At 38.1% G+C, this 12,970-nt stretch overlaps 1 protein-coding gene across 9 annotated transcripts in view; it reads left to right on the top strand.

Moving 5' to 3' along the window:
• tenm4 (teneurin transmembrane protein 4) overlaps positions 1-12,970 on the top strand; it is a 343,760-nt gene that overhangs the window by 40,150 nt on the left and 290,640 nt on the right. For all 9 annotated transcript variants that reach the window (XM_061877994.1, XM_061877993.1, XM_061877991.1 and 6 more), the window contains exon 2: positions 9,663-9,906. In XM_061877994.1, coding sequence (XP_061733978.1) covers positions 9,684-9,906 — 223 coding nt within the window. In that variant the 5' untranslated portion in view covers positions 9,663-9,683. The remainder of the gene's footprint in view (positions 1-9,662; positions 9,907-12,970) is intronic.

Here is a 12,970-nt window from a genome sequence, read left to right as displayed (position 1 = left end):
CTCGTTTTGAGGAAATAACATTAGAGGAATTGTTACAACGTGTAAATGGAATAAAACAGACAACATGCTTACTTGACCCTCTTCCTGGGAAACTGATCAAGGAGCTCTTTGTATTATTAGGTCCATCAGTGCTAAATATTATAAACTTATCACTCTCCTCGGGCACTGTTCCCCTAGCATTCAAAAAAGCGGTTATTCATCCTCTTCTTAAAAGACCTAACCTCGATCCTGACCTCATGGTAAACTACCGACCGGTGTCTCACCTTCCCTTTATTTCAAAAATCCTCGAAAAAATTGTTGCGGAGCAGTTAAATGAACACTTAGCGTCTAACAATCTATGTGAAACCTTTCAATCCGGTTTCAGAGCAAATCACTCCACGGAGACAGCCCTCGCAAAAATGACTAATGATCTATTGCTAACGATGGATTCTGATGAGTCATCTATGTTGCTGCTCCTCGATCTTAGCGCTGCTTTCGATACAGTCGATCATAATATTTTATTAGAATGTATCAAAACACGAATTGGTATGTCAGACTTAGCCCTGTCTTGGTTTAACTCTTATCTTACTGATAGGATGCAGTGTGTCTCCCATAACAATGTGACCTCGGACTACGTTAAGGTAACGTGTGGAGTTCCCCAGGGTTCGGTCCTTGGCCCTGCACTCTTCAGCATCTACATGCTGCCGCTAGGTGACATCATACGCAAATACGGTGTTAGCTTTCACTGTTATGCTGATGACACCCAACTCTACATGCCCCTAAAGCTGACCAACACGCCGGATTGTAGTCAGCTGGAGGCGTGTCTTAATGAAATTAAACAATGGATGTCCGCTAACTTTTTGCAACTCAACGCCAAAAAAAACGAAATGCTTATTATCGGTCCTGCTAGACACCGAACTCTATTTAATAATACAACTCTAACATTTGACAACCAAACAATTAAACAAGGCGACACGGTAAAGAATCTGGGTATTATCTTCGACCCAACTCTCTCCTTTGAGGCACACATTAAAAGCGTTACTAAAACGGCCTTCTTTCATCTCCGTAATATCGCTAAAATTCGCTCCATTCTGTCCACTAAAGACGCTGAGATCATTATCCATGCGTTTGTTACGTCTCGCCTCGACTACTGTAACGTATTATTTTCGGGTCTCCCCATGTCTAGCATTAAAAGATTACAGTTGGTACAAAATGCGGCTGCTAGACTTTTGACAAGAACAAGAAAGTTTGATCACATTACGCCTGTACTGGCCACCTGCACTGGCTTCCTGTGCACTTAAGATGTGACTTTAAGGTTTTACTACTTACGTATAAAATACTACACGGTCTAGCTCCATCCTATCTTGCCGATTGTATTGTACCATATGTCCCGGCAAGAAATCTGCGTTCAAAGGACTCCGGCTTATTAGTGATTCCCAAAGCCCAAAAAAAGTCTGCGGGCTATAGAGCGTTTTCCGTTCGGGCTCCAGTACTCTGGAATGCCCTCCCGGTAACAGTTCGAGATGCCACCTCAGTAGAAGCATTTAAGTCTCACCTTAAAACTCATTTGTATACTCTAGCCTTTAAATAGACTCCCTTTTTAGACCAGTTGATCTGCTGTTTCTTTTCTTTTTCTTCTATGTCCCACTCTCCCCTGTGGAGGGGGTCCGGTCCGATCCGGTGGCCATGTACTGCTTGCCTGTGTATCGGCTGGGGACATCTCTGCGCTGCTGATCCGCCTCCGCTTGGGATGGTTTCCTTCTGGCTCCGCTGTGAACGGGACTCTCGCTGCTGTGTTGGATCCGCTTTGGACTGGACTCTCGCGACTGTGTTGGATCCATTGTGGATTGAACATTCACAGTATCATGTTAGACCCGCTCGACATCCATTGCTTTCCTCCTCTCTAAGGTTCTCATAGTCATTATTGTCACCGACGTCCCACTGGGTCATTATTGTCACCGATGTCCCACTGGGTGTGAGTTTTCCTTGCCCTTATGTGGGCCTACCGAGGATGTCGTGGTGGTTTGTGCAGCCCTTTGAGACACTAGTGATTTAGGGCTATATAAGTAAACATTGATTGATTGATTGATTGATATATATATATATATATATATATATATATATATATATACATAATTTATTTATCATGGGTATTTATGTATTATTTCTAAAGAAAATAGTAAAAATAATGTAATTCTGAAATATTAGTTGTATATGTATATAGTACATGTATACATGTATACATACATATAGAGACAGTCCTGGTCAAAAGTTTACATACACTTGTAAAGAACATAATGTCATGGCTGTCTGGAGTTTCCAATAATTTCTGCAACTCTTCTTTTTTTTTTGTCATAGAGTGATTGGAGCACATACTTGTTGGTCACAAAAAACATTCATGAAGTTTGGTTCTTTTATGAATTTATTATGGGTCTACTGAAAATGTGAGCAAATCTGCTGGGTCAAACGTATACATACAGCAATGTTAATATTTGCTTACATGTCCCTTGGCAAGTTTCACTGCAATAAGGCGCTTTTGGTCGCCATCCACAAGCTTCTGGTAAGCTTCTGCTTGAATTTTTGACCACTCCTCTTGACAAAATCCATGCAGTTCAGCTAAATGTGTTGTTTTTCTGCATTGTCCACAAGTTTAAGTAAGGTCTTTGGGAAGGCAGTTCCAAAACCTTAATTCTAGCCTGATTAAGTCATTGCTTTACCACTTTAGACCTGTGTTTGGGGTCATTGTCCTGTTGGAACACCCAACTGCGCCCAAGACCCAACATCAAGGTCTGATGATTTTAGGTTGTCCTGAAGAATTTGGAGGTAATCCTCCTTTTTCATTGTCCCATTTGCCAAACAGCTCAATTTTTGTTTCATCTGACCACAGAATTTTTTTCTCCAGAAGGCCTTATCTTTAATATATATATATATATATATATATATATATATATATATATATATATATATATACATATATATATATATATATGTATATATATATATATATATATATATATATATACAGTATATTAGAAATATGCGGTTTGCGGTCACAACCGCGGAGTCCGCGGATAAACCGCGGGTCAGGCGGGTGACATGACGAAAAAATACATTTTAAATAGATTCGGACGGGTGGCGGTTGAACCAATTCGGAAATATATATTGTAATAATCCCAGGAATGTAGGCTCATACAACTTATTCGTTTGTCTTGTCTTTATTGCACAAGATGTAATACAACCACACAACAGCTCTCATGTCTCTGACACTTTTCCCGGGACAACTTGAAGTCTCACTTCCTGTCGATAACGTCACTTCCCTATCTCTCCCGGAAGTCCCGCCCCCCAGCCAAAGTCATTGGCTAACACCCCGTAGCCAGCCGCTACATTATACATAGTTAAATGTTATGTTGAAGAGGTTCATTTAGCGGACTGACGTGTATTTATAAATGGTTGATTTATATAGGCTAGTAGGTAAAGTGTTGTACCTGACAACACTTGATGGTACAATCCATATATCACGTCACAGACAACGTCACGCTAACATCACGTGACACCTCTGATGAAGGCTGCAGAAGCAAGGTAGCCCAAACTTGTCAGGTACAACACTTTACCTTACTAGCCTATAGAAATCAACCATTTATAAATAGTTAAATGTTGTTACCCACATACGAAAAACGAGCAGCACTCTTTGAAACAGTATGTGGGCATACTTTTATTTTGAAGTCTGTCAACGGATGTAAGGAAGCTACTTCCGGGTATGGCCAATGAGGTATTTGTCATTTGTTGGTATTTTACTTGGTAAAATGTTTGATCCACATGCTGTGCATGTTATTATTTTTACGTTTGTAACATGCTTTATTTATTACAGTTTTCACGGTGAATTTGAAGGAAAAGGAAGCCTTCAAATAAATCAGTTCAAGAAAGCCATTGTGTCTGTGTTATTTGGAGGGAGTTACACTTTCTAACCTCACTAATGCCTTGCATCTTGCATCCTCTATATTAGATACATAACAACGGGCGGGTGGCGGGCGGGTGTGGCTTTGATGAAATGTTGGTACGGGTGGGTGGCGGGTGGATGATGATTTTTGTGACGCGGTTTCGGATGATATAATTGCCTATCTGCGCATCTCTAATATATATACATATATATATATATATATATATATATTTATATATATATATATATATATATATATATATGTATATGTATATATATATATATCTATATATATATATATATGTATATATAGATATATATATAGATATATAGATATACAGATATAAATAATGATAACCAAATATGGACAATATACTAGATATTATGATTAATGTATTTCCATAGATTGGTGGTATCTTGTGTGCATCAGCATATTTGATATTAATAATAAGGACAGTTCATGTTATGTATATAATGCTTCATAATCACTTTACATAATCGAAAGAAAAGATTATCTTAATCACAAAAGGACATGCAGTACAATCATCCATCCATCCATCCATCATCCATCCATCCATCCATCCATCCATCCATCCATCCATCCATACATCCATCCATCCATCCATCCATCCATCCATCCATCCATCCATCCATCCATTCATCCATTTTCTTCTGATTATCCGAGGTGAGGCCACGGGGGCAGCAGCCTAAGCAGAGAGGCCCAGACATGTACTCCCATTCAATGTGTTAATCATTGATATTTGGTGAGGTGACAAAGATTGTAATTAGTGCTGAGTACTCACCTTCCACACAAGTGGACAATGCTGGTGAAAAGTGCTGAGCGTGTTACTTGTGTGAAAAACACAACAGGCCATCCATCAACTCTTTTGTCCTCCAACCCATGGCCAGATAAGGTCTGGTGGAGGAGGAATCTTCTCCTGGGGAAGAAAAGAACACGATTAGCATCTTCAATTGAGCAACATTTTTCACTGCCCGTCTAAATAAACACTTTTTGTCAGCCAATCAACTTTCTTTTGTCTTCTTTTTCCTGCCGCCTGCTTTTTGTCACTTTGGTGCACGCACACACACACACACACACACACACACACACACACACACACGCACACACACACACACACACACACGCACACACACACACACACACACCTGCTCTCATAAAATATAAATATTATATGCTTATTATGCTAGCATGCTGCTTAGTTTGTTCTCATACCATTTATTTATACCTTTAGACTTAGACAAACTTAATGATCCACAAGGGAAATGTTTTTAAATTCGGGGGCTCGTCCGGGATGTATTCAATACAATGTATTTTTATTATGTCATCCATCGTTGATTGTTGCGGTTTATATCTATGTATTTTTTGGTGGAAAAAAAAATATATATACAATATATATATATGTAATTTTGTATTGTTTAAATTATATGCATATATCATTTCATTTTGTTGTGTTTTAAAGACAAAGCTTTGTGTAGTTATTACTCATGTTTTTTGGGGTTTTCCCAATTTGTTTAGTTTTTTGTAATGTGTCAAGGGCCAATGACAATCGAGTCGAGGGCCACAGATGGCCCCTGTGCCGCACACCGGCTGTAGAAGCTAACTGTTTATGGCCATTATAGTCTTAGTACTGTAGTATATTTGTTCATGCTATGGTTACATAATAGAGTTGTCTTGCGTCAGCGCAGGGGTTGTAGTAAAATCAGCTGTTCACCTGGCAGGTGATGAAGAGGAGATGAACAGGGAAGTCCTTCTTTAGCTGCCACATAGTTTTATCATACATTACGGCCTTTGGACATGTCAATGTTTACTTTTGTATGCACAATAAATCAACACAAAATCAGTACTTTGGAGAAATGTTCAGTACAGTATAGGACTATACTAGATAGATGGATAGATGGATAGTACTTTATTTATCCCTTCAGGAGAGTTCCTACAGGAAAATTAACATTTTCAGCACAATCCCATTGAAGATCAGACAAACATTACAGGGGGACAGAACAGGATCGCTGACGGGTGTGCCGACTTCTGGCGCCCCTTACAAAAAAGGTGAGATACAGGTAAACAAGAGGAGGGAATGGGGGAAAAAATAAAATATTAAAATAAAATAAAATACAATAATAAATAATATACTAGCATGCTGCTTAGTTTGTTCTTATACCTTTTCTTTTCTGCCCTAATGATAATTGTGTTATAAATATTCAATATACGTTATACAATACATAATATATAAAATAGAATATACATTACACTTTAGTGCACACACACACCTGTTATCATACAATTAAAATGTTATATACTTACTATGCTAGCATGCTGCTTGGTTTGTTCTTATACCTTTTCTTTTCCGCCCTTATTGATAATGGTGTTATTAATATTCACTATACAACACGAAATATATAACATATAATATACAATACACTTTGGTGCACACACACACACCTGTTCTTATACCATTAATATGTCATATACCATATGACATATGCCAGCATGCTGCTTAGTTGGTTCTTATACCGAGTCTTTTCTGCCTTTATTGATATTTGTCTAATAAATATTTTACATATTGTATTTTTGTTATAGTTTTTGTCATCCGTCGTTGATTGTTGCAGTTTTTATGTATGTGTTTTATGTATGCATTTTTTGTGGAAAAAAGTATGTATGTATGTATGTATATATGTATGTGTATATACATATGTATGTATATATATGTATGTATGCAAATATATATGTACGTATACATATATGTGTTTGTATATATATATATATATATATATATATGTATATATATATATATATATATATATATACTGTATATATATATATCATTTATTTTGTTTAAATTATATGCATATATCATTTTATTTTGTTGTGTTTTAAAGACAGAGCTTTGTGTTGTTATCTTTTGTGTTTTGCGCGGTTTTCCCAATTTTTTTTTATTTTTGTAATGTGCCTAGAGCCAATGACAATCGAGTCGAGGGCCACATATGGCCCCTGTGCCGCACTTTGGGAATACTGGCTGTAGAAGTTAACTGTTTGTATAGTTTTAATACTGTAGTATATTTGTTCATCCTATGGTAACACAAAAGACGTGAGTTGTCTTATGTAGTAAAGTCAGGTGTATATATGGTGTGTATAGTATACAAAGACAAAATGAACAGGGAAGTCCTTCTTTAGCTGCCGCATTATTTTTTTAAACATTACTGCCTTTGCACAAGTCAATGTTTAGTTTTGTATGCACAATAAATCAACACAAAATCTGTACTTTGGAGCAATGTTCACAGTTTTCAGTATTTGGCTGGTTGGTTTGTTCTGCTTTGGAGCCCTGATCTCCATCATTTTCACCCTACACACAGTCCGTATGTTGTTGTCTCAGCTCATTCTTAGAACCAATCATGCGTTTCTCTTCACGTAGTCTGTTTGTTATGGAAATTGGTAGACCATCACTGATGTCAGGTATCCACTTGTCAAAGTCAGTAGAGAAAAATACTATCAATAATTGTGGCACAGTGACTTGTGTTTTCTCATACATGTCTGTAAAGTCATCAATAGTCTTTTTGGGGTTCAGGAGGTCTACGTTTAAGTCACCACACAAGAAATTAACTCAGTAAATGTTGCCTTAATCCAGTTGTCAAACCTTTCCACAGGTGACTTGATGTTCTACACATGCAGATGATTATTTATATGCAGATGATAATTTATATGCAGATGATAATTTATATGCAGATGATTATTTATATGCATATGATTATTTATATGCAGATGATTAATACAGTTGTGCTTGTTTCATGACACATCTTAAAGGTTATACATTCTACAATATTATCGAGCACTTTGTATTGCAAGTTGGTCGTCACCTAAGTTGATTTAGTTGAAGTGATGTTGTTCGTATTCTTCCAGTTTCCTTTTCCAACATAAATCATGTTTCGGATACGCTTTAGAAACATTGTGGAAACCGTATCTGGCTGACATTAGCATGTTGTTGAGCGCTAACAAAATCATTAGCAAGCGGTCTGAGCGCCATCAGGAACATGGGACAGATGAAGACCTCCCGCTGTTGCAAAGTGGGCGGAGTCCTGCGCCCCCGCCTGGCCCCGACCCTCACAAGGCCCCGCCCCCTCATTAATCACTGTGTCTTTTCAGCTGTCAGTGACAACACAAACGGCACAATGCTGCGTTGCAGGCACACATTTTAGTGCAGGAAAGTCATCAATAAAAACTTAGCATTTTCTCCTTTTAGTCCTCAATAAAACATGCCAAGCTTTTTTCTCATCGCGTGCGAACAACTTCCTGTTAACACTCTTTCACATCGTAACCTCTTTATGTTCTGTATGGAGATATTTTTCTGTTAGGGATTTAATATTTGTATTATTATCAATATTATTATTATTGTTATCATTATTATTATTGTTGTTGTTGTTATTTTAACCTGTTTCTTTTTTTAGATATGTTTCTATTATGTAGGCATTTATTATTTAGATCCACTTTGGACTGGACTCTCACGGTTGTGTTGGATCCACTATGGATTGAACTTTCACAGTATCATGTTAGACCCGCTCGACATCCATTGCTTTCGGGGTTCCCCCAGAAGGGGGGACCACATATTTGGTCCTCTCCAAGGTTTCTCATAGTCATCATTGTCAATGACGTCCTACTGGGTGTGAGTTTTCCTTGCCCTTATGTAAGCTCTACCGAGGATGTCGTAGTGGTTTGTGTTGTGGTTTGTGCAGCCCTTTGAGACACTAGTGATTTAGGACTATATAAATAATCATTGATTGATTGATTGATTGATATTATTATTATTATTATTACTGTTATTATTATTGTTATTATTTTAACCTGTTTATGATTTTAAATATGTTTCTATTAGGCATTTATTATTATTATTATTATTATAAATGTATATGTTTCTATTAGGCTTTTATTATTTGTATTATTATTAATATTATTATTATTATTATTACTATTTTAATTTGTTCATGTTTCATGTGTTTTTTATTAGGCATAGATTTAACTTATTATTGTTATTATTATTATTATTATTATTATTGGAGGGCGTGGTTATTTACCGCTGTTGACAAACCGTATGACAAACTGCCATACGGTACAGTGGTAGACGTAAATGTGACTGCTGTTGTTGTGTGTTGTTACCGCGCTGAGAGGACGTTAATGAAACTGCCGAACAATAAACCCACATAAGAAACCAAGAACTCGCCCTCGATCATTCTACAGTTATAACGTCATTGGGCAGACACACTCTCAGACACGTCACTCAGGTCCTCATGGAGCTGGAGGGGGCGTGGCCTCCAGTTCCGGCTGAATTTCGGGGGATTTTCGGGAGAAAATTTGTCCAGGGATGTTTTCGGGAGAGGCGCTGAATTTCGAGAGTCTCCCGGAAAATCCGGGAGGGTTGGCAAGTATGAGGAACCAACATAAGCTGGCTGAAGCCGAGCCCAAAGCCAAGACAAAGAGACCTAAAATCTCTACCCTGCATACTGCAATTAAGCTGTATAATGACATTATCTAATTAAATAAGTAATACAGTCATATACCTAATAGTTTCCATGAAAATGTTTTTTTATATAAGATACTGTTTGTTCTTTTCATTTTTTTTATTTTTGTTTGTTTGATATTTATTGTAAAGTTCAGCTGTTTTTTTCAGTGGGGCCTTGGCTCCACTGCAAGCATGAATTAATAAAGTCAAGTCAAGTCAAGTCATTCTTGTAACAGAGGCTCTGAGACGTGTGAGTCATGGAGGTGAAGGAGCGCCGACCTTACCGCTCGCTGACGGCGAGGCAGGACGCCGAGCGCCGCTACACCAGCTCCTCGGCCGACAGCGAGGACGGCAGAGCCAACTCTAAGTCCTACAGTTCCACCGAGACCCTGAAGGCCTTCGACCACGACTCCAGGGTCAACTACGGCAGCCGGGTCAAGGACCTGGTGCACCACGAGGCAGACGAGTACGGTCGGCAAGGTTTGTTGTGGTCCTGACCCTCATGTAACGTGTCCTTTAGGGAGGACGTCATGTTACACGTCCATTAGGGGGGACATCATGTAACACGTCCATTGTAAAGAACATTATGTTAAATGTCCATTATAAATGTCATCATGTAACATGTCCATTACAAAGGACATCTTGTAACATGTCCATTAGGGGGGACATAATGTAACATGTCTATTATAAAGGACATAATGTAACATCAATTATAAAAAACATCATGTAACATGTCCATTAGGGAGGACGTCATGTACAAACCCCGTTTCCATATGAGTTGGGAGATTGTGTTAGATATAAATATAAACGGAATACAATGATTTGCAAATCCTTTTCAACCCATATTCAGTTGAATGCACTACAAAGACACGATATTTGATGTTCAAACTCATAAACTTTATTTTATTTTTTGCAAATAATAATTAACTTAGAATTTCATGGCTGCAACACGTGCCAAAGTAGTTGGGAAAGGGCATGTTCACCACTTTGTTACATCACCTTTTCTTTTAACAACACTCAATAAACGTTTGGGAACTGAGGAAACTAATTGTTGAAGCTTTGAAAGTGGAATTTTTTCCCATTCTTGTTTTATGTAGAGCTTCAGTCATTCAACAGTGCGGGGTCTCCGCGTTTACGCTTCATAATGCGCCACACATTTTCGATGGAAGACAGGTCTGGACTGCAGGCGGGCCAGGAAAGTACCCACACTCTTTTTTTACGAAGCCACGCTGTTGTACCTCGTGCTGAATGTGGCTTGGCATTGTCTTGCCGAAATAAGCAGGGGCATCCATGAAAAAGACGGCGCTTAGATGGCAGCATATGTTGTTCCAAAACCTGTATGTACCTTTCAGCATTAATGGTGCTTTCACAGATGTGTAAGTTACCCATGCCTTGGGCACTAATGCACCACCATACCATCACAAATGTTGGCTTTTGAATTTTGCGTCTATAACAGTCTGGATGGTTTGCTTCTCCTTTGGTCCGGATGACACGATGTCGAATATTTCCAAAAACTATTTGAAATGTGGATTCGTCAGACCACAGAACACTTTTCCACTTTGCATCAGTCCATCTTAGATGATCTCGGGCCCGGAGAAGCCGGCAGCGTTTCTGGATGTTGCTGATTAATGGCTTTTGCTTTGCATCGTAGGGCTTTAACTTGCACTTACAGATTTAGCGACAAACTGTATTTAGTGACAGTGGTTTTCTGAAGTGTTCCTGAGCCCATGTGGTGATATGCTTTAGAGAGTGATGTCGGTTTTTGATACAGTGCCGTCTGAGGGATTGAAGGTTACGGTTATTCAATGTCTGTTTCCGGCCATTCCGCTTACGTGGAGTGATTTCTCCAGATTCCCTAAACCTTTTGATGATATTATGGACCGTAGATGCAATTGTACTTTGAGAAATGTTGTTCTTAAACTGTTTGACCATTTGCTCACGCAGTTGTGGACAAAGGGGTGTACCTCGCCCCATCCTTTCTTTTGAAAGACTGAGCATTTTTTGGGAAGCTGTTTTTATACCCATTCATGGCGCCCACCAATTAGCCTGCACACCTGTGGGATTTTCCAAATAAGTGTTTGATGAGCATTCCTCAACTGTATCAGTATTTATTGACACCTTTCCCAACTTCTTTGTCACATGTTGCTGGCATCAAATTCTAAAGTTAATGATTATTTGCACAAAAGAAATGTTTATCCATTTGAACATCAAATATGTTGTCTTTGTAGCATATTCAATTGAATATGGTTTGAAAATGATTTGCAAATCAATGTATTCCCTTTATATTTACATCTAACACAATTTTACCAACTCATATGGAAACGGGGTTTGTAACAGGTCTATTAGGTAGGGGGTCATGTAACACGTCCATTAGCAAAGACGTCTTGTAACACAACCATTAGGGAGGACATTATGTAACATGTACATTAGGGAGGACATCATATTAATATGTGCATTATAAAGGACATAATGTAACATGTCCATTATAAAGGACATCATTTAACACGTCCATTATAAAGGACATCATATAACAATGTCCATTATAAAGGACATAATGTTACACATCAATTATAAAGGACATTAGGGAGGACATTGTGTAACATGTCCATTAGGGAGGACATCTTGTAACATGCCCATTAGGGAGGGTGTCATTTAACACGTCCATTAGGAAGGACATCTTGTAACACGTCCATTAGGGAGGACATTATGTAATGTAACATGTCCATTAGGGAGGACATCATGTAACATGTCCATTATAAAGGACATCATATAACAACGTCCATTATAAAGGACATAATGTAACACATCAATTATAAAGGACATCATGTAACATGTACATTAGGGAGGACATCTTGTAACACGTCCATTAGGGAGGACATCTTGTAACACGTCCATTAGGGAGGACATCTTGTAACACGTCCATTAGGGAGGACGTCATGTAACATGTGGATATCATATTATATTATATTAACATGTCCATTATGGAGGACGTCATGTATCATGTCCATTAGGGATGACATTATGTAACATGTACATTAGGGAGGACATCTTGTAACACGTCCATCAGGGGAGATGTCATGTAACATGTTAATTAGGGTGGATAACATATTAACATGTCCATTAGGGAAGACGTCATGTAACATGTCAATTAGCGAGGACATCATACTAACATGTCCATTAGGGAGGACATCATGTAACATGTCCATTAGGGAGGACATCATGTAACATGTCCATTATAAAGGACATCATTTAACACGTCCATTATAAAGGACATCATATAACAACGTTCATTATAGAGGAGATAATGTAACATGTCCATTAGGGAGGACATAATGTAACATGTTCATTATAAAAGACATCATATAACACGTCCATTATAGAGGACATAATGTAACATGTCCATTAGGAGGACATCTTCTAACACCTCCATTATAGAGGACATAATGTAACATGTCCATTAGGAGGACATCTTGTAACATGTCCATTATAGAGGACATAATGTAACATGTCCATTAGGAGGACATCTTGTAACATGTCCATTATA

The sequence above is a fragment of the Nerophis ophidion genome, linkage group LG18, assembly GCF_033978795.1.
Source record: "Nerophis ophidion isolate RoL-2023_Sa linkage group LG18, RoL_Noph_v1.0, whole genome shotgun sequence".
Taxonomy (NCBI): domain Eukaryota; kingdom Metazoa; phylum Chordata; class Actinopteri; order Syngnathiformes; family Syngnathidae; genus Nerophis; species Nerophis ophidion.
The sequence above is the reverse complement of the archived record's forward strand: the minus strand, read 5'-3'. Positions and strand labels throughout refer to the sequence as shown.